The 23511-nt window shown below is 42.1% G+C and overlaps 2 protein-coding genes across 9 annotated transcripts in view; one reads left to right on the top strand and one right to left on the bottom strand.

Annotated features, from left to right (window-relative positions):
- Positions 1–5453, bottom strand: part of LOC128697880 (ATP-binding cassette sub-family G member 5) — a 130941-nt gene extending 125488 nt beyond the window's left edge. For 2 of the 5 annotated variants that reach the window (XM_053789876.2, XM_053789874.2), the window contains exon 1: positions 5304–5453. The gene's annotated coding sequence lies outside the window, so the exon portion shown is untranslated. Of the gene's footprint in view, positions 1–3145; positions 3284–5303 lie in introns of those variants that run through there. The other 3 variants (XM_070099533.1, XM_070099535.1, XM_053789875.2) reach the window with 3 other exon arrangements.
- Positions 5454–5891: 438 nt separating this feature from the next.
- Positions 5892–23511, top strand: part of LOC128697879 (ATP-binding cassette sub-family G member 8) — a 107018-nt gene continuing 89398 nt past the window's right edge. For 2 of the 4 annotated variants that reach the window (XM_070099537.1, XM_070099536.1), the window contains exons 1-2: positions 5894–6149; positions 21059–21159. In XM_070099537.1, the coding sequence (XP_069955638.1) occupies positions 21060–21159 (100 nt within the window). In that variant the 5' untranslated portion in view covers positions 5894–6149; position 21059. Of the gene's footprint in view, positions 6150–21058; positions 21160–23511 lie in introns of those variants that run through there. The other 2 variants (XM_070099538.1, XM_070099540.1) reach the window with 2 other exon arrangements.

Genomic DNA, 23511 nt, shown 5'->3' on the forward strand with positions numbered 1-23511 from the left:
AGTGGGAGTTGTCACAGTTGCTTTTTGCTGACGACACTGTGCTTTTGGGAGATTCTGAAGAGAAGTTGCAGAGGTTGGTTGATGAGTTTGGTAGGATATGTAAAAGAAGGAAGTTAAAAGTGAATATAGGAAAGAATAAGGTAATGCGGATAAAAAAAATTAGGTAACAGAAGACTGGAGGGAGAGAGTATGGAGGAGGTGAATGTGTTTAGATATTTGGAAGTGGACATGTCAGCAGATAGGTCTATGAAGGATGAGGCGAATCATAGAATTGACTAGGGGAAAAAGGCGAGTGGTGCACCGAGGAGTCTGTGGAGACAGAACTTTATCCATGAAAGCAAAGAGGGGAATGTATGAGAGTATAGTTATACCAACACTCTCGTATGGGTGCGAGACATGGGTTGTGAATGTTGCAACAAGAAGGATGGAGGCAGTGATGATGTCATGTCTGAGGGCAATGTGTGGTGTGAATATAATGCAGAGAATCCGTAGTTTGGAGATTAGGAGGAGGGGTTATCGAGATGGTTTGGACATGTAGAGGCTGGAACAAAATAGGAGTATACAAATTTGTAATGGAGGGAAGGCAGGGTAGGGGTTGGCCTAGGAAAGGTTGGAGGGAGGGGGTAAAGGTGGTTGTGTGTGAGAGGGGCTTGGACTTCCAGCAAGCATGCGTGAACGTGTTAAACAGGAGCAGATGGAGATAAATGGTTTCTAGGACTTGACGTGCTGTTGGAGTGTAAGCAAGGTAACATTTATGAAGGGATTCAGGGAAACTGGCAGGCTGGACTCGAGTCCTGTAGCCGGGAAATACAGTCTCTGCACTTTGAAGGAGGGGTGTTAATGTTGTAGTTTTATACATAACCATAGTGTAGGCATGCCTCTGGCAAGACAGTGAGGGAGTGAATGATAATGAAAGTTTTTCTTTTTTGGGCAACCCTACCTTGGTGGGAAATTGCCGATGCATTAATAATAATAAAAAAAATACATATATATGTAATGTGCATTGCCCTTGTAGTCTTAAGTTAGGCTTAGGCTTGACTGAAATGCTCTGCATAACCACAGGCATTCTGCATGCATTAAAGTGTTACCTATTTCTATATAAACACTGAATCATGCTGAAATAAACCGACTAGAGTTTGACAATTACTACGTGGCATCATGTCAGCATAGCTTGCAAATATCAAACAAAACATTAATATAACAAATTATATTTTGAATTTTTAAGCAAGGTGGTTAGACCCCCAGGATTAATTAATTTTATTTAGGCACTGGTACATAAATACAATTATCATACATAGTGTAAATTATCTAGGATAACCCAAAAATTTAGACTTTATAATAGTATCTTTATTTACTACAAGTACAAGTACAAGGTATACAGGCCTAGCTGACATCAGTGACACTACTATATAGAAACCCCTTTGTTATGCAGAGCATTTCGGGCAAATTAGGTCAGTTTTGTCCCAGTATGCAACCCACACTAGTTGACTAACACCCAGGTACCCATTTTACTGATGGGTGAACATAGACAACCAGTGTAAGGAAACATGTCCAATGTTTCCATCCCTTCGCCAAGAATCGAACCCAGACCCTCGCTGTGTGAAGCGAGAGCCCTTGCCACCAGGTCACCACTTATTTCCATTGGGCTCCAATAAAGTCTGTGCATCATTGGTGTCATGTACCTTGATTGCTAGTGCACTCAGTTTGCACACTTAGGTCTGGGGGGTCGATCCCCAGTACAGCTACAAACATAAGGACGGTGGCCCGTGGCCTGGAGGCAAAAACTCTTGCTTCAGACACTGAGCATCCGGGTTCGATTCCCGGCGAGGGTGAAAACATTGGGCATGTTTCCTTACACTGGTTGTCCATGTTCACCCATCAGTGAAAATGGAAACTTCGGTGTTAGTCGACTGATGTGGGTCGCATCCTGGGGCAAACTTTACCTAATTTGCCCAGAATGCCCTGCATAACAAGCAGCTTTCTATATAATAGTATGTCATTGATGTCTGCTAGGCCTGTACATCTTGTACATGTACTTGTAGAAATAAAGATATAATATTAATATTTCCTTAAGACACCCGGTGTCTATGTTCGCCTATCAGTATAATAAGTACCTGGGCGATTGACTGGTGCGAGTTGCATCCTGGGGACATAACTGACCTAATTTGCTCCAAATACTCTGCATAACAAGGGGCATTCTATACAGTAGTATGTCACTGATGTTAGCTAGGCCTTTATACCTTGTACATTTACTTGTAGAAATAGATATATGTATTATTATTTTCACTAAGTCCTTAACGCTTCTCTCCCAGGATGCCATCCATAGTTTAACATGCTCAATATTTCACCCATGCAGGAAGCTATCTCCAGTCGTCCCTCACTGAGAGCAAAGGAAGTTACCAACTTAGCCACGAGTACCTGTATTTAACACTTCAGGATATGGTGCAGTTTGATAACCAAATTTCTGTAAACTCAGCATTATAATCCTTATAGAGAATAAACTTTGAATTGAATTGAATTGAATTGAATTTTCCCCCCAGATGACAAGAGTTGACTTGTAGAATGACTTGTTAGTTTCAAATTCAATTCAAATTCAAAGTTTATTCTCTATAAGGATTACAATGCTGAGTTTACAGGAATTTGGTTATTGTGTGGTTTACATGTAGTAAAATAGTGATTACAGAGTGTACCACTAGAACACCTAGCATGGCTAGGCATTTCGGGCAGACTTAGTTTTATTCTTAATTGTAAAATATTACAAATTATGAGGTAAGTTGGTATTATGGCTAAGTGACTAAATACTAGTTTGTGAGCTTTTGTTTTGGCACAGTACATAGTTTCAGTATTGCAGTATCACAGGATTCATTATTTTAAGATTGAGATTAATATTTCTGTTTATGGTCAAATGAGTGAGTGTAAGTGTGAACCACCAGGTGGTATTCGTGTAGTTAGTTGACGGGGTGTATCAGGGAGATAAGATGTTATTTAGGTACAGGTACAAAAGTACAATTGTCATGCATAAAATAAATTACCCAGGATAACCCAAAAACAAGTCTGACAGTGACTTATTTCTACTGGAGTCGAACCAGACGCCCACACACCCACCATGATCCTACTCAACAATAATTAATTCTGTTTTACTTACTCTTCTCAGGGTAAATAAAATAAAATTCGTCACTGAAGTTCATGTCATTAGAAAAAGATGTCCACATTCCACCAATTCCAGCACAGAAAACCTTACTCCTGTTGGACCCAGGCCTACATGTAGGTTTACATGTAGTAAAATAATAATTACAGAGTGTACCACCAGAACGCCTAGCATGGCTAGGCATTTCGGGCAAACTTAGTTCAATTCTTAATTTTAAAATATTACAAATTATGAGGCAAGTTGGTATTATGGTTAAGTGACTAAATACTAGTTTGAGTTTAGCAATGTGAATGCTTTTGTTTTGGCACAGTACATAGTTTCAGTATTGGAGTATCACAGGCCAACTTATGACTAGTTAGGATTCATTATTTTAAGATTGAGATTAATATTTCTGTTTATGGTCAAATGGGTGGACACATCATTATTATTCACGGGGAAGCACTAAAACCATAGGGGTCATACAGGGCCTCGGGGATGGAAGGCATTCAGGCTGGTTTCAAGGAACCTTCTATGATGGATCCCTTGGAATAAGTAAGTTTATTCAGGTATACACAAATAGTTACATATATTATCATACATAGCAGCATATGTGTAGAGAACCTAGGATAACCCAAAAAAGTCAGAGTGACTTATTTCCATTGGGGTCATTAATAAGGGGTTATTAATAAGTTCACTCAGGTATACACAAAGACAAACTGAGAAGGGTAAATAATTTTAATGTCCGTTGTAATGGGGAACCCATCACTTCAGTTTCCTCAGCAAATTATCTGGGAATCCCCCATGACATATGCATGGCAGGAGAATTGATGGGGGACAGTGTACTAAAGAAAGTAAATGCCATATTTTAGTTCCTGTACAGACAAGCAGTGTCTACCAAACTGAGCCTAGCAGGACATTATACAATGTCTTATGGACTACACCTGTTCTTCATGGTACTCTGCCTTGACAGCACATCTGAACGACTGCTAATCACCCAGAACATAATGGTAAGGTTCATCCTGGACCTGGGATCAAGAGAACATGTAGGCCAGAATGAATTACAACAATTGGATATGCTGAATGTTGAAGACAGGGTAAAACAACTGAAGTTAAATAAAGTTTATAAAATTGCTCACAGTGTTCAGAATATCTGCCAATTTTGTCAAGGTTGGGAACCAGAGTAATCATTGTAATAGGGGGAGAGAGCACAACTTTGTAGTGCCCACAGTCAGTGGCCAGGTTTCAAACACCTTTAATTGTACAGCAGTAAGGGAATGGAACAGTTTGCCTTCACATGTCATAGCATGAATCAGGTCAAGAAGAAAACCAAAAGGTAGAGGTAGAGGCAGAAAGGGAGAATTATTTTTTTTTTAGCCAACACACATGTAAATATAAATAACTCATTTTACCTTATTACTAGTATATCTCCTTTATAGTATAATAAGATATTATACTATAGAGGAGATAATTAAAAGGACCCCAATGGAAATAAGTCACTGACTTTTTTAGGTTATTCTAGGTTCTCTACACATATGCTGCTATGTATGATAACCTATGTAACTATTTGTGTATACCTGAATAAACTTGGTTACACAGATTGTCATACGTAGCAGCATGTGTAGAGAACCTAGGATAACCCAAAAAAGTCAGACTGACTTATTTCACATTCACAAATTCTAATCATGTCTTGGGTACTGACTAAATTTCCGTGGGTCAAACCTTGTCTTTAAAAATAAAGGTGTATGCTTGCAAGATTATTATTATAATCAAAAAGAAGCGCTAAGCCACAAGGACTATACAGCTATGCTTGCAAGAAATGTTCAGTTACCAGATATATTCTTGCAATACACTTTCATGGAGGGCATTTTAAGAAAATACACTAAAATTAGAGCTCCCAAGATGAAAGGCCTCACCTAGGCCCAGCGTAAGTTGCTTCCGAGTAGTGTGGATAGGATTATATTTATAAGGAAGCAATAAGCCCGTTGGGGTCATGAAGCGCATACAGAATGGAAGGCAATCTGCATTGATAGAAAATAATGGGTAGCTCCAATTCCCTTATTCAAGAGCCCTTCACCTTGAAGGAAGTGTGGATGGGAGTCGCTCGTGATACATTACATCGTCAGCAGTTCTTATTAAACTGTAGTAATTATTCTTCAAGTAACCATTAGTTCCTTACCCGTCTGTGTATTACACTCAGCGTACAACGTGTGCTAAGCAGCACATTAAAATAACAGATGAAAGAAAACTTTAATGTACTAGTAATGGCAGAGCACAACACACCTTTAATACTGCCATGACAGGTGCAAGACTACACAAGCAAGCAACCCTCACCTCCAGGTCGACAAACTCTGACATCACACATTCTTACTTCACTGATTGGTCTCTCTTTGTGACGTTACTTGTCGTCATATATAAAGACAAATTGCCATTGGTCATTGTTGGAAACATTACATATTAACTGAACTGTCATTGGTTATTGTAAATGACCTTACAAGTTGTCATATTCATAGAAAATTCTCATTGGCTTGGATAAAACGTCACAGACATTCAGAACAGTGATTGGTTCATATATGTTTCTAGTTACAAATATTTTCGCGTTTCATTGTAAATCAGTGCATAACTAAATCACTAAAAATTCTTTAAATGCAATGTACTAGGAAATTGCAAGGGACGATCACATTTAATATAATCTTATTTGTATTGAAGGAATTACTATGAAGAGGAAGGATGAGATGAAGTAATGCATCGCTAAAATAAGAAGTGTAGAGTGAGGGAGGTGGAGAACAGAGCAGCCAACACACTGGAAACTTCAATGCTGCTCACTCTTATCACTCTCTCTCTTTCTCTCTACCTCTTCTACTCTTTGTTTTAGGCGGCTCTTGTCTTCTTTTAAAGTGCAAGTGACGAGTGAAGTGCCATTTAAGTGACTGTATTGAAGTGCAGTGAGTTGTAAAATGAGTATTTAAGTGAGTTTGGTGGCAGGATACTAGTGTTGGCTGGTTCCTGGGACAAGCACCGTAAGGTACGTCAATCTTAACATGCTAATGAACTTAACCATAAATTTCCTTAAGCAACACTTCCTGATCTCCACAATGCACCAAGTTTCGGATATTATAATTACCAAGAACAGTTCTCATTTTAACCCTCATGTTAATGTGCAGGTAGTGTGTGACATTATATCATAGTCAACAGGTCTTAAAAATACATACGAAAGCAATCATAATGCCCCATCCAAGAATTTTGAAGCAAAAATCCGAATTTATGTAAATATTATTTCAGAAGCGTTAATATAAAAAATGAAACCATCCTATGGATTATCAGACTTCATCATCAGTGCTAAAACAATTAAGAACAATTACCAAACAAAGCATCCGGTCTGTATCAAATATTTAAATGCTATATTTAAGCTGTCATCTGATTTAAAATATAAAGTATACATAAAACTAACAATATTGCAAAATATAAAAGCATTTATACTAGCAAAAATGTATATGCATAAAATTACTCTGGTACATCCCCTGTTTATCCTCAAATTGTCCCTGATGCTGGTGAGGGGCTCTTGTTCCCAAGAATTAGACTTGTTTCCTTTTCCTGGGATCGAACATGATTGCCTCCCATTACCCAGGTACTGTATGACCCCCGTGGGTTTAGCGCTCCCCCTAATTATAAAAATAACCCATTTTAGGCCTCCGTGGGTAAAGCTGTCTCCACAGATGCCTCAAAGTACCACTCGCCTTTTTCCCCCTCGTTCATTCTGTGGTTCACCTCATCTTACATCGAACCATCCACCGACAGGTCCAGTCCCAGATATATGAGCACATTTACTTCATACTTCCTTCAGTCTGATATTCAAGCTTTCATTACCAAGATTTATTTGTTACTCAACCTTACCTTGCTCTTCCTAAGTTCACTTATAATTTCCTTCTTTTACATACTCCTAAATTCCTCCACGAACCTTTGCAACTTTTCTTCAAAATCTCCCAAAGAATCTTGTCATTGGCAAAGAATAATTTTGACAAATCCTGTTTTGTATTAGATTTATCTTTTAATCCCACCTTTTCCCAATACCCTAAAATTCACTTCTCTTATAACCCCATCTATAAATATTTAAAATCCATAGTGATACATATTCCTGTGTAAGGTCTAAATTTACTGGAAAATAATTCTCCTCTTTTATACATACCTTAACCAAATCATCACTGTTTGCATAAAATATATAATGCTTTTAGTAACCTAGTATCTACTCCATACATTTGCAACACCTGCCACATTGCTCCCCTATCCACCCTATTATATGGATTTTCTAAATGAATGCAAAAAAAAAAAAAATACATGAATGCAACAAAAAACTTGTATGCTTCATTGAGCCTTCAGATTATTGTATGTTTTGTACAATAATATTTAAGTAAAGCTTCGTATGTGTATATATGTAAACACCTGTTATACACATCCCCTACCCTTCCTCAATTCTTCTTGTTCCTTTGCAATCCTACTTTCTGTCTTACCCTTCTTTCAATAAATCTATTATACACTTTACTCTTATACTTAATAGGCTTATTCCCAAATAATTCTTACACTCTTCTGTCCTCTTTTCAAATATGAAAAAGGAACTGTGCGTGTTCTGTCAATCACTAGGTACCCTCCAATTCATTAGTCATGGATGTATTAAACAAATATTCGAGCCACTCCAAAACTATATCCCCACTTGCTTTTAACATTTTTTATCTAGTTTGCCCCAGTTGCTTTACCTCCTATTCATTTTACACTCTGCCTCATGCACTTCTTCCCCATACTCGCATCTTGCTCTTCCTCAACTCCTTCAAGATGTTACATCTCCTTTCCCAATGCATGAACTCACTGATTTCCCATCTTTATGAACATTTAATTGTTTCTTAGAACATTCTCTCGATCCTCCATTCACCTTCCTATTTAACATTTTCACTTGATTGCTATATCCATTTGTGTCCCAGGCATTCTCAACTTATTAATCTTGCTCCAAGATTTTTTCTCGGCAAAAATTTGATGATAAATCCTCATCCATTCTCTCTCCTTTTGCACTCCCCCACCACTCTTTTAATTTGTATTTTTCTTCAGTACATCACTTCTGAACTGTAAAAACCTCTTATATGCTAACTTTTTCTCAATTGCCACTCTCTCTGCCTCATCAGTCAACCAGCCACTCCTCTCCCCGTCTTGTTCCCTCCCTCCTATAATAATATATCTTTATTTCTACAAGTATATGTACAAGGTATACAGGCTTAGCTGACGTCAATGGCACTGCACTATATAGAAAGCCCGTTGTTATACACAGCATTTTCGGGCAATTTAGGTCAATTTTGTCCCAGGATGCGACCCACATCAGACGACTAACACCCAGGTACCCATTTTACTGATGGGTGAACAAGGACAATAGGTGTAAGGAAACATGCCCAATGTTTCCACTTTGATGGGAATCGAACCACAGACCCTCAGTGTGTGAAGCAAGAGCTTTGCCTACCAGGCCACAGACCCACGAACTTATGTTTTACACACACTATATAGTTCATTTTTCTTTTAATAGTTGCTTAAATGTTATTCTAGCTGTGTGTTTAGCTTACTCACTTTCACTTGGCTCTTGACCACTGATGATCGCCTCCTGCCTTACAAAATAAAATAGCCAAAATTCACTCATAACCGTTTAGGATCACATTCTTTTCCTTTTTCTAAGTTATTTTTACTGAGTACCACGTACCCTTACATAATCACTGGCCATTGCACAAGATTTTACGGGGCATTAGTTTTCAGTCTAGTTATGCAATAAATGACACAAGGAATATATCTCATGTATTCCCCGTTTACTAAAAAAAAATTGACTAGGGTGGTTCACACTAGGGTTTGGCTTCTCTGATGTCACTCTTATTGCTGCTGGATTAGCCATAGTTGGCTCTTTTCCCGGCCATCTGGTAGCTGCTGTTCTCTCAGTTAGCCGCAACATATTCTGGCTAGAATAATGCCCAAAAGGGTAAAGTACATGAGCTGCTGTTATTTACCCATGCGTGGTCTCTGTTTCCTGTCAAGTTTTTGAACTTTCCCGTCACTCTTTACAACAACACTTAAAAAAAAACTTAGCAATAGCTCAAACTCACGTATTATCTCTTATTGATGTTAATATTATAACATTAAACTACAATACTAGAGCATTAACTAGATACATAGTAACGAAACCATACCACGGGCCGGATTGAACCCGCGGTCAGAGAGTCTCAAAACTCCAGACCGTCGCGTTAGCCACTGGACCAGCTAGCCACAATAAGATTGTATGGTTTGTTTGCAATCGTGTCATTACGATTTCGTGAGTCAGTTACATAGTAACGAATTAATAAAAAAAATTAAGCAAAACAACTATGCCTTCTACAACAGGTTCTTTTACATCAGCATTTAGGTGACCCACAACAGTTATGTTTTCACTTGGTTCAAAACCTCCTAAAATTTGCTTATCATATCTCTCCTGTGCACACATCTCTTCCCCGCCCTTATTCTAATCCACATAATTCTTTAATTCAAACACTCAAACCACTCCCTTCCATATTTGATCACTTACCATTATTACTACCCCTTCTTTAGCTCAAGTTCTCTGATACACCTGATTTAACCCCATTTAATTCTCCAGCCTTCCCATTAACTATGTTTCACTGAGTGCTAGGACTTTCAGTTCTTTTCATTCATAGTAACAATTCTTTCTTCTCATCTATACTATCGCTTTCTTCTTATGTTTTGGTAATTTATACAGGAGTTACTAGCTCCTTGGTCCAGCATTTTGGTCACCTATTAATCCAATTACGACACTCGCTGCTCGCGGAGGAGCAGTTCTATTCCACTTTCCCGTGGAATAGAATCCATGCATGACTCGAGAGACGGAGGCACAAATTAGACACTCTAACCCTTGTTGCACTACTGCTATTACCCTCACCACCACCTCTGCCAATACTACCACTACTACTACATTTGCACTACTACCTCCTCTTGTTCAACTACTCTCGGCCCCTTTCCCTCTCGGATATATACTGACTTCCTTCCCTTCGTGTTCCTGTGTTACTAGTTAATGGTCTGAGTCAGAAACGTCGTCAGAAGTTTCTCTATGTGCTGATTATTTGTGTATTGTTCCAGTCACGGTACTGAGCCTATTTTTCGTGCGCGCTCACCTATTTGTGGTTGCAGGGGTCGAGTCGCAGCTCCTGGCGTTGTGTGTGTGAGGGAGGGGGAAGAGAGGATGGATGGATGCAAGAATGCTCTGGTACAAAATAACCAAATAGTTTAACAAGCGGTCCTACTAGGTCAAGGAAAACTCAGACTGGTTTTTCATGCACTCCCGTAAACCTGCCTGCTTGCCTACCTGCTTGACTGCTTGCCTCTCTGCCTTTTTTTGCCTGTTCACATGCTTGCCTTCCTTCCTCGCCTATCTGCGTGCTTACCTCCCTGCTTGCTTGCTTGCCTGTCTTCTTGCTAACATTTGTGCCTGGATAACTACCTGGAGGGTGTTGCGTGGTCAATGCCCCTGCGGCCCGGTCCATGACCAAGCCTCACTGGCTCAGGGCCTGATCAGCCAGGCTGTTACTGCCGGCCGCGAGTAATCCCGGCTGGTCAGATACTGACTTTAGGTATGTCAGTATATGTTCAGCAACACCGTCTGCAGTATAGCCACCACCCTCAACCAACCACCCCCACTCCCCAACCATTACCACCACCACCACCCTTCAACAACCACCGCCACCACCACTGCCCTTCACCAACAACCACCGCCACCACCACTGCCCTTCACCAACAACCACCGCCCTTCACCAACAACCACCACCACCGCCCTTCACCAACAACCACCACCACCGCCCTTCACCAACAACCACCGCCACCACCACCGCCCTTCACCAACAACCACCGCCACTACCACCGCCCTTCACCAACCACCACCACCACTCTTCACCAGCCACCATCACCACTACCTCCCAACAACCACCCCTCCCCAGCACCAGCTGAGGTAGTAGTGGGGGTTAGACAGTTAGGCTGGCCAGAAGAATCACACAAGTTTGTCCAGTTTTTGTCTTGAATTGGTCAATGGGAGAGAGAGGTACCGTTGGCAGTGGTTAGTGGCAGGGACGTTGGCAGAGTGGCTGGTGGCAGGAATGTTGGCAGAATGATTGGCTGGTGGCAGGAATGTTGGCAGAGTGGCTGGTGGTAGGAACGTTGGCAGAGTGGCTGGTGGTAGGAACGTTGGCAGAGTGGCTGGTGGTAGGAACGTTGGCAGAGTGGCTGGTGGCAGGAACGTTGGCAGATTGGCTGGTGGCAGGAACGTTGGCGCAGAGAGCAAGGCAGGATAAATGTTTGAGAAGATTAGTGTAAGAGAGCAGAGGAAGGAGGAAGGAAGAAGTGGAAGGAAAGAGGAAGAAAGACGTGGAGAGAGGAAGGAAGAGGTGGAGGGAGGGAGGGAGGAAGAGAGGAAGAAATTACTGGAGAGCCCCGCTTATACAGCAGGTTAGGCTCCGGGCTACTGCTGTAAAGTGAATCATAATGTTGCGTGTAATGTTAGTGGAGGAGGGAATGTGAGTGGTGGTGTCACCTATCATACATTCACACATAAACAGCGTCATGCTCTGGGTTTACAAAGACTCCCACGAGGCCTTACAACTGGAAGTGCGCTTTTAAAACTCATGGACAAGGGTAGCACTGTTGACATTGATAAGGTCTGCTATTTATATGAAAATTTTTTTCATTATGCTGAGAAACTCGAGATGATCCCAGGACTACTATAATGGATCAAAACTCGCATAAACTTTCTATATTAAGCTGGAATATTGCATCACTTAGAAAAAGACTTGGAAATATAAACACATATGCAGTATAATGTGAGCCTTTATTGACAACGTTTCACCCACACAGTGGGCTTTTTCAAGTCACACACAGATCTGTGTGTGACTTGAAAAAGCCCACTGTGTGGGTGAAACGTTGTCAATAAAGGATCACATTATACTGCATATGTGTTTATATTTCCACTGTGTCGGTATTTGATACCATTTATTTCCAGAAAAAGACTTCCTGACCTTCATCATAAAGTAACCACCGAACCCATTGATGTTGTGTGTCTACAAGAGTGCAGAGTCCCTGAAAAATCCCAACCCCCTAAATTACCATCATTTGTTGCATATAACCTCAAATCTACTAACTCTTGTGTTCTATATATTAAAAAATCGCTTCCCCATCAACTTCTTGCACACAAGAAAACAGAAAGGCTACAATATCACGGTGTTAGGATTTATATAGGGAACTCTGCTCTCAACATATTTAACTTGTATGCTCCTGCTGATAAATTTAATTACTTGGAGCTCCCAACTTGTGCTCATTCTGAGCCTACTCTTATTATTGGCGATTACAATGCGAGACACAAAAGCATTGGAAACTCACAGTTTGGTAATCGTAATGGTAATCAACTGTTGTCACTCTTAAACAGTCATGATAATGTCCAAATTGTAGGTGATCTTGAACCCACACATATCTATGGAGGCGTCCTTGATCTGTGCCTGGGCTTCAACATTACTTCTGCCAGCTGTGAGTCCGGTGGCCTGGTGGCTAAAGCTCCCGCTTCACACACGGAGGGCCCGGGTTCGATTCCCGGCGGGTGGAAACATTCGACACGTTTCCTTACACTTGTTGTCCTGTTCACCTAGCAGCAAATAGGTACCTGGGTGTTAGTCGACTGGTGTGGGTCGCATCCTGGGGGACAAGATTAAGGACCCCAATGGAAATAAGTTAGACAGTCCTCGATGACGCACTGACTTTCTTGGGTTATCCTGGGTGGCTAACCCTCCGGGGTTAAAAATCCGAACGAAATCTTATCTTATCTTATCTTCCATTGTAACAGATATAGCGTCTGATCATTTCCCTAGGCTAACCTCACTAGATATTTGTAATACTATCCTTCCTGGTGGGATATTCAAACGGAAACGTTTTAATGTTCCCACTGATCAGCATAATGACTTTGTTGCACATGTGACTGACTGGTATAATTCCTATGAGTGTTCCTCTGTAGAGACCTTTAACAATGATCTTGTGAGCAGTATTCAGAACTACTTAGAGCCGCCACTGAAACCTCTTGGTACTCTAAACCCAACAAACTTCCATAATAATCATACCTCCTTCAAAAACCATACTTATTACAATGATTCTAAACTTCGTACACTGAAACGTACTGCTCGCAGACTAGGCCTAGCCTATAGAAAACATCGTACCCCTGGAATGCTGAGGCTCTTCCAAACTGCCCTTGCTGCTGCCAGAGAGCGTATGACAGAGCTGCGGCAAACAGACTGGGAAAAATTTGTCAACGGTCTTAATGCTCACACCCCACTTATCCGGGCATGGAGGGACATAAATAGAATTAAGGGTAACAGAACTGGGCAGATCGCGCACCCTCATCCCTTACATAGGGCGAATGAGTTAGTCAGTGCTTGGGCTGCTACATCTAGCTATGACAATCTTCCCAGTACCACACAGGCAAAATTAAATGACAAATATGATGCAAGGGAGAGACTTGTTTGCTTTATGCTCAGCAAGGCAGATGATTGCAACATTCCTTTCACTAATTATGAACTTGATGCAGCACTAACTAAGGGCAACTCCACGTCGCCTGGTGAGGATGGTATTACTTACAACATACTCAGATTGTTGTGTCGAGTACCAGGTAATCCATTACTTGAATTATATAACATGAGCTATGTAACTGGGGAGCTCCCTCAATCTTGGACCAACAGCCTCATCATTCCAATTCCTAAGCCCAATCAACAAAATGCATTTCGCCCAATATCTCTTACTAGCTGCTTGTGTAAAACATTTGAGAGAATGATTCTCAATCGTCTCATGTACAGAATCAAACAATTTTTGTCTCCCCGGTTACATGGTTTCATGCATGGAAGGAGCGTGCATCATTGCATAGCCACCTTTCTCACCCTGCATACTGACAGCTCATACACTACCTTCCTTGACCTTAAATCCGCTTTCGATGTAGCCAACCGACATGTAATCATTAGTGAACTTGCCAGAATGGATGTTGGAGGATGGCTTCTCCGCTGGATTAAAGGCTACCTGTCCAACAGAAAATCGTCTGTGTTGTTCCAGGGACATAGAAGTGTAACTAAAGACTTTGAATTAGGAACCCCACAGGGAGGTGTGCTCAGTCCCACACTGTTCAATATTCTAATTAATGCATTACTTAATGCTATGCCTAGTCAGCCCCATCATTATGTGATTAGTTTTGCTGATGATATAATGATTCACACCACCGGATTCTCCAACACCCAAAACATTCTTAATCATGTACTAGCCTCGTGTCAGGACCTGGGGTTGATAATCTCTACTGATAAAACAAAGATACTCAATAGGCGTCCCCCTCGACAGAGAGGCACAGTTCGTCAGATCCAATTGCATGATGGGTCTCTTCTAGAATATGTAAGCAGATACAGGTATCTAGGTTTTGAGGTTCCACTACTTGGACCTGTTGTAACAAGACTTTGTCACCAATACAAAGAACGACTAAGAGCACTTAGAGTTGTGGCAGGGCTTCACCCCAGGTATGGTGCTAATGTTAAAATTGTGAAAATGATGTATCTTGCTTATATTAGATCATTGGTTGATTATGCTGCGCCACTACTTGCTCTTGTGTCTGACTGGAAGCTTGGAGGGCTGGAAAAACTGCAGAACGAAGCAATGAGGATCATTTTAGGATGCCCTCGTACTGCCAAAATTTTAAATATGCAAAAAGAACTTGATATTCCAAGCATCAGAGATCGTGTTACTGAAAGAAATATCCTAATTGGGGTTAATATGCTCAGGCAAGCTCATTCAAACCCCTGCACAGAAGCCCTCCAAACTTTCCCCAGCACTGGTGAACACTCCTCCAGATGGATCGAAAAAACTGGAACCGACCTCCGCATGAATCAGATACATGATCTATGTCAAGTAAGGCAACAGCGGCACTTCTCCGCTCCATGGAATATTACCCCATTCCAAACTACCATTCCTCCATTTCCCCCCAAACTACTTCTTAAATCACAACCAAAACTTCGCCTTGAAGCCAAACATGAGGCCTTAAGCTGTATTGATAACTTAGTCACACAGCACACACTCTCGCAAATTATTTACGCTGATGGTTCTGTTCACCAATCCACTGGTGCAGCTGGTAGTGCTGCTGTTGTCGTACAGAGTGATGGCTCTCTTAAAGAAATTGGAGCACGCATCAATAATTGGGCCTCTACCCTTCAGACAGAACTGTTTGCCATACTCCTTGCACTGAAATGCATCTATGTATCAAAGATTGACAGTTTAATTGTAACTGATTCTCTGTCATCCATAAATACTCTCAACTCATTAAGCATAAATTGTTGCATGCTTGTGTCAGAAACCAGACACAGGTATGGTAGGATTGTGGACAGTGGAGTCAGAGTGCACATGCTGTGGATTCCATCTCACATTGGTCTTCAGATGCATGATAGAACTGATAAATTGGCTAAGATGTATGCTTTCAAAGAGGGAGTAGATTACAATCTTGGCTTGTCAGGTAGTAGTTTGAGAACAATAATACGAAAAGAACTTCAACTGAATTTTATGGACTTAAGGCTCAGGGAGATTGACACCAGTGAGTCCATCTATCATCATTCTATCATGCAGGAGGAGCCACATGTCTATGGTGCATCCAACAAAATAAGCAGGCTCTTGGATGTCACTACTGCCCGGCTCCGGCTGGGTTACAAGTATCTTTGGCAGGTTAAATCACCACTACCAGATGTAGACCAAACGAAATGTAAACTTTGCCAGATGGACTGTTGTCACACCCTGCGTCATTATGTACTGGAGTGTGATAAAATTAATGAATTTAGAAACAACTCGCTCAGAAATGTTCAAGAAATGGCAAAGTACTTTATCCACAGTGGTATATTGCAGACCATTCTGGAGAAATACCCTGACTTTGCTAGCTGTAAATAAAGCATTACCACATGTGTGCATGTGTGTGTGTGTGTGTGTGTGTGTGTGTGTGTGCACTCACCTAGTTGAGATTGCAGGGGTCGAGTCCAAGCTCCTGTGTGTGTGTGTGTGTGTGTGTGTGTGTGTGTGTGTTTGTGTGTGTGCGTGTGTATGTGTATGAGTGTATATGAGTGTGTGTATGAGTGTGTGTGTGTGTGTGTGTGTGTATGAGTGTGTGTGCGTGTGTATGAGTGTGTGTGTGTGTGTGTTTGTGTGTGTGTGTGTATGAATTTGTATGTGTGTGTGTGTGTGTCTCAACAATCAATATTTGCACCAATAACTCACTACAGTTGTGACCGGGTGTGGAAGTGTGAATTGCTCATTACACTATAATTTGTTCATGATTGTAGCCATGTATAAACGTAAGTAACCATTCTTACAGGATTCATTACCTTTGTAACTTGTGAGTTCATTACCTTGTACCTAGTTCAGCCATCACAACTTTGGGAGCCCAGTCCCTGGACCCATTACGTACCTCTGTAATCTGTAAATACCTTTGTAACTTGTCATGATTGTGACTAGACCTACCCGGAGTTCATTACCTTTGTAAATTGTGAGTTCATTACCTTTGTAAATTGTGAATTCATTACCTCTGTAACTTGCTCAGCTATCAAAACTTTGGAGTCCAGTCCCTGGACCAATTATGTACCTCTGTAATCTTTTGACTACCGCCCACAGGATGGGTATGGGGTGCATAATAAACATATTAAACTAACTAAACTAACCCAAAACCAACCAACCCCTTCCTTTTTTTTTCTTTCAAATTCATGTAAAAACCTGATAACATGTTTACACTATCATATATTAAGTGAGCAATAGAGCTAAACCTAAAAAAATGCATATACAGTACACAAATTATCCAAATATTTTCGTCCTTCTCTTACATTGATTGATGAATACATTTTTTGTAGGAAGTCTGAATAACTGAATTATTGAAAACTGCTTCATTAGCGAAACGCCGTAAAGCTAAGCCCTGTAAAGCAGGGCCCTCCTGTACATAAAACGTATATCAAATACCAACACTTAGAATGTATTTTTAATAAAATTACTGAAAAAGTTGCATGAAATAGTGTAGAATGATTATACGTAATACCAACGTGTATGATTGTACATATTGATGTGTGTGATTTTACAATGTGTATGAAAGCAGTGATGTGTGATTATACACAATGGTGTGTGTGTGCTCACCTATTTGTGGTTGCAGGGGTTAATTCATAGCTCCTGGCCCTGGGAGGGTGTGATTATACACAGTGGAGTGCGAGATTGCACACACACTGTGCTTATACAGTGGGGTGTGTGATTATACACAGTGGTGTGTGTTAATAGACACTGTAGTGTTAACATACACAGTGGTAATATACACAAGAAGCCCCTTTCATGTGCCGTAAGTATTCTATGGAGAGGGAGTATGGATACAGGCGTCATTCCACAGTTGCTAAAAACAAGACATAGCCCCACTCCACAAAGGTGGCGGTAATGCATTTGCAAAGAATTACAAACCGATAGCACTAACGTACCACATCATAAAAATATTTGAAAGGGTTCTAAGAAGCAAGATCGCCACCCACTTAGATACCCATCATTTGCACAACTCAGGGCAGCATGGGTTTAATGCAGGTCGCTCCTGCCTATCCCAACTACTGGACCACTATGACATGGTTTTGGATGCTCTGGAGGACAAACAAAATGCAGATGCAGTATACAAAGACTTTGCAAAAGCCTTCGACAAGTGCGATCATGGGGTAATAAGACACCAAGTGCATGATAATAACAGGAAAAGTTGGTAGATGGATCTATAACTTTCTGACAAATAGAATACAAAGAGTAATAGTTAAGAGGGTAAAGTCAGTGGCGGCTACAGCGAAAAGCTCTGTTCCACAAGGGACAGTACTCGCTCCCATCCTGTTCTTCATCCTCATATCTGACAGAGATGTAAGCCCCAGCACCATGTTCTTTGCGGATGACACCCGAATTTGCATGACAAGTACTCACCTATTTGTGGTTGCAGGGGTCGAGTCACAGCTCCTGGCCCCGCCTCTTCGCTGATTGCTACTAGGTCCTCTCTCTCCCTGCTCCATGAGCTCTATCATACCTCGCCTTAAAACTATGTATGGTTCCCGCCTCCACTACGTCACTTTCTAGGCTATTCCACGGCCTGACTACTCTATGACTGAAGAAATACTTCCTAACATCCCTTTGATTCATCTGAGTCTTCAACTTCCAATTGTGACCTCTTGTGTCTGTGTCCCTTCTCTGGAACATCCCGTCTTTGTCCACCTTGTCAATTCCGCGCAGTATTTTATATGTCGTTATCATGTCTCCCCTGACCCTCCTGTCCTCCAGTGTCGTCAGGCCGATTTCCCTCAACCTTTCTTCGTAGGACAATCCCCGTAGCTCTGGGACTAGTCTTGTTGCAAACCTTTGCACTTTCTCTAATTTCTTGACGTGCTTGACTAGGTGTGGATTCCAAACTGGTGCTGCATACTCCAGTATGGGCCTGACGTAAATGGTATACAGAGTCTTGAACGAATCCTTACTGAGGTATCGGAACGCTATCCGTAGGTTTGCCAGGCGCCCGTATGCTGCAGCAGTTATCTGATTGATGTGCGCCTCAGGAGATATGCTCGGTGTTATACTCACCCCCAGGTCTTTTTCCTTGAGTGAGGTTTGCAGTCTTTGGCCATCTAAACTATATTGTGTCTGCGGTCTTCTTTGCCCTTCCCCAATCTTCATGACTTTGCATTTGGCAGGGTTAAATTCAAGGAGCCAGTTGCTGGACCAGGCTTGTAGCCTATCCAGGTCTCTTTGTAGTCCTGCCTGATCCTCCATCGAAGATACTGCAAGTCTCCAAGCGTCTTCCATTGCAGACACTGCAAGGCTCCAGGCGGACATCAACCAAATCTTTCAATGGGCTGCAGAAAACAATATGAAGTTCAACGATGAGAAATTTCAATTACTCCGATATGGTAAACATGAGGAAATTAAAACTTCATCAGAGTACAAAACAAATTCCTTCCACAAAATATAGCGAAAAACCAACGTCAAAGACCTGGGAGTGATCATGTCGGAGGATCTCACCTTCAAGGACCATAACATTGTATTAATCGCATCTGCTAGAAAAATGGCAGGATGGATAATGAGAACCTTCAAAACTAGGGAGGCCAAGCCCATGATGACACTCTTCAGGTCGCTTGTTCTATCTAGGCTGGAATATTGCTGCACACTAACAGCACCTTTCAAGGCAGGTGAAATTGCCGACCTAGAAAATGTACAAAGAACCTTCACGGCACGCATAACGGAGATAAAACACCTCAATTACTGGGAGCGCTTGAAGTTCCTGAACTTGTACTCCCTGGAACGCAGGCGGGAGAGATACATGATTATATACACCTGGAAAATCCTAGAGGGACTAGTACCGAACTTGCACATGAAAATCACTCACTACGAAAGCAAAAGACTCGGTAGACGATGCAACATCCCCCCAATGAAAAGCAGGAGTGTCACTAGCACGTTAAGAGACAATACAATAAGTGTCAGGGGCCCGAGACTGTTCAGCTGCCTCCCAGCATACATAAGGGGGATTACCAATAGACCCCTGGCTGTCTTCAAGCAGGCACTGGACAAGCACCTAAAGTCGGTACCTGACCAGCCGGGCTGTGGCTCGTACGTTGGATTGCGTGCAGCCAACAGTAACAGCCTGGTTGATCAGGCTCTGATCCACCAGGAGGCCTGGTCACAGACCGGGCCGCAGGGGCGTTGATCCCCGGAACTCTCTCCAGGTAAACTCCAGGACATCAACCATATCTTTAAATTGGTCACAGAAAACAATATTAAGTTCAGTGAAGACAAATTTCAATTACACTGCTATGGAAAACTCGAGGAAATTAAAACTATATCGGAGTATAACGCGAATTCCAACCACACAATAGAGCGAAAAATTAATGTGAAGGACCCGAGAGTGATAATATCAGAGAATCTCGCTTCTAGAGATCACAATAATGTATCTACCAGATCTCTAGGAAAATAATAGAATGGATGATGAGAACCTTAAGATGCCAGGCTCATGATGATTCTCTTCAAATCGCTTGTTCCATCAAGGCTGGGATAGTACTGTACATAACGGCCCCTTTCAAGGTAGGTGAAATGGCAGACCTGGAAAATGTAGAGAGAACTTTCACGGCACGTAAAAGTACGATAAAGTACCTAAATTACTGGGAACGGCTGAAGTCCCTTGATTTGTACTCCCCGAAGTGCAGGCGAGGAAGATACCATACACTTGGAAAATCTTAAGAGTCTAGTCACAAATCTGCTCCGCCAATGAAAGGCAGGGACGCCATGAATACGCTAAGAGAGGACCACAATAAGTGTCAGGGGCCCAAGACTGTTCAACTGCCTCCCAGCATACATAAGAGGAATTACCAGTAGACCTGACCAGCCGGGCTGTGGCTCGTACGTGCGGCCAGCAGTAATAGCCTGGTCGGTCAGATCCTGATCCGCCACGAGGCCTGGTCACGGACCGGGCCGCAGGGGCGTTGACCCCCGAAACCCCCTCCAGGTATACTCCAGGTGGTAATATGCAGGGATTAGTTACAATTTGTCGCTCTGGAAATATGCTTATTTCTGGCTGGAATAAATTTTTATGACCCTCGTGTTATCTACTAAGTGATATCTAGCTCTTGGTCTCTTCTCTTAAAATTTCACCAATGTGAAGTTGATCTTCAGTACAAGCTTGCCGAATAAGGCAAGCTAAAATTTGTGTATGTAATAATTTCGCAAAAAATCATTCCGAACCTAACGAAAAAATATATTTCTTCCATAAAATTTTATAACAGACTTTGAAATAAAAATTTTGCATCTTGAAACTAATTGATGTATTTTTCTTACCAATAGGATGAGTGAACTATGGGAGCTAAACACGATGGAAAGAAGGTACTCCATCCCGCCTTCAACCATCTCTGAACCACGTCTTGTGCCACCACCACGACCACCAGGTGAGACACACACACACACACACACGGGGCCAGGAGCTAGGACTCGACCCCTGCAACCACAAATAGGTGAGTACACACACACACACACACACACACACACACACACAAGAGAATAAGGTGAGCATTCGTAGAGCCGAGGCCCAACGACAATACGAAAATGACATAGCAGCGAAAGCCAAATCTGACCCGAAGCTGTTGCACAGCCACATCAGGAGGAAAACAACAGTCAAGGACCAGGTAATCAGGCTGTGGAAGGAAGGAGAGGAGCTCACAAGAAACAACCGAGAAGTATGTGATGAGCTCAACATGAGATTCAAAGAAGTATTCACATAGACAGAAGGGACTCCAGAAAAGAGAGGTGGTGTACCCCATCAAGTGTTGGACACAGTACATACAACCGAGGAGGAGGTGAAGAAGCTCCTAAGGCGATGGGGCCGGGTAACATCTCTCCATGGATCCTGAGAGAGGGAGCAGAGGTGCTCTGTGTACCACTAACAACAATCTTCAACACATCTGTCAAAACAGGGCGACTAACTGAGGTATGGAAGACAGCAAATGTAGTCCCAAATTTTAAAAAAGGAGACAGACACGAAACATTAAACTGCAGACCAGTGTTGCTGACATATATAGTATGCAAAATCATGGAGAAGATTATCAGGAGAAGAGTAGTGGAGCACCTAGAAAGGAATGAGCTTATCAACGACAACCAGCACGGTTTCAGGGATGGGAAATCCCGTTTCACAAACCTACTGGAGTTCTATGACAGGGTGACATTAGTAAGACGAGAGAAAGAGGGGTGAGTAGATTGTGTTTTCTTGGACTATAAGTAGACTTTGGACACAGTTCCACACAAGCTGGAGGACCAGGCAGGTATAACAGGGAAGGCACTGCAGTGGATCAGGGAATACCTGTCGGGAAGACATCAGTGAATCATGGCATGAGACGAGGTGTCAGAGTGGGCGCCTGTGACGAGCGGGGTTCCACAGGGGTTAGTCCTAGGACCGGTGCAGTTTCTGGTATATGTGAACGACATGACGGAAGGAATAGACTCACAAGTGTCCCTGTTTGCAGATGATGTGAAGTTAATGAGAAGAATTCAGTCGGAGGGGAACCAGGCAGGACTACAAAGGGATCTGGACAGGCTGCAGGCCTGGTCCAGAAACTGGCTTCTGGATTTCAACCCCACCAAGTGCAAAGTCATGAAGATTGGGGAAGGGCAAAGAAAACCGTAGATGAAGTACAGAAGTACAGTCTAAGGGAACCAGAGACTACAGACCTCACTCGAGGAAAAAGATCTTGAGGTGAGTATAACACCGAGCACATCTCCTGAGGCGCACATGAACCAAATAACTGCTGCAGCATATGGGCACCTAGCAAACCTAAGAATAGCATTCCGACATCTCAGTATGAATCGTTCAGGACCCTGTACACCGTGTACGTCAGGTCCATATTGGAGTATGCAGCACCAGTTTGGAACCCTCACCAGCCAAGCACGCAAGGAAATTAAGTGCATAGGTTTGCAACGAGATAGTCCTGGAGTTTAATAAGGGGCATGTCCTACGAGGAGAGGTTAAGGGAAATCGACCTGACGACACTGGAGGACTGGAGAGATAGGAGGGATATGATAACGACTTATAAAATACTGGGAGGAATTGACAAGGTGGACAAAGACAGGATGTTCCAGAGATGGGACACACCAACAAGGGGTCACAGTTGGAAAGTTGAAGACTCAGATGATTCACAGGAATGTTAGAAAATATTTCTTCAGTCACAGAGTTGTCAGGAAGTGGAATAGTCTGGAAAGTGATATAGTGGAGACAGGATCCATTTATAGCTTTAAGAAGAGCTATGATAAAACTCATGGAGCAGGGAGAGTTACCCAGTAGCGACCAGTGAAGAGGCGGGGCCAGGAGCTGTGAATCGACCCCTGCACCCACAACTAGGTGACTACACACACACAAACAGGCCAAGTGTCTTGGACAAAAATGGTAACACCTTCAGCCATCTCTTTCGTCTCAAATGTGTCTTGTAGTAAATGAATATGTAGTGTCATGCACAAAATGACAAGAAAATAAATGTGAAGGAGGAGTAAAGATACTGGAACTCGCCAGGGAAATAATTGTCTCTTGGGATGGAAGAGTGAGAGGGCAAAGCTGAATTGTTGCATCCGATAATAATAGTGTAATCTTGTAGAGATGCATGTACTTGTGAAACCTTTATGAATATAGAATGGGTCACAGATGCGTGTACTTGTGCGACCTTTATGGATATAGGATGTCACAGTGTAAGGCAGTCATTGGAAAAGTTTAAATTTGAAGGGATAGGGGTGTGGGAATGAAGTCTTGAAGTGAG

This window comes from Cherax quadricarinatus, chromosome 68 (assembly GCF_038502225.1).
Source record: "Cherax quadricarinatus isolate ZL_2023a chromosome 68, ASM3850222v1, whole genome shotgun sequence".
Classification (NCBI taxonomy): Eukaryota; Metazoa; Arthropoda; class Malacostraca; order Decapoda; family Parastacidae; genus Cherax; species Cherax quadricarinatus.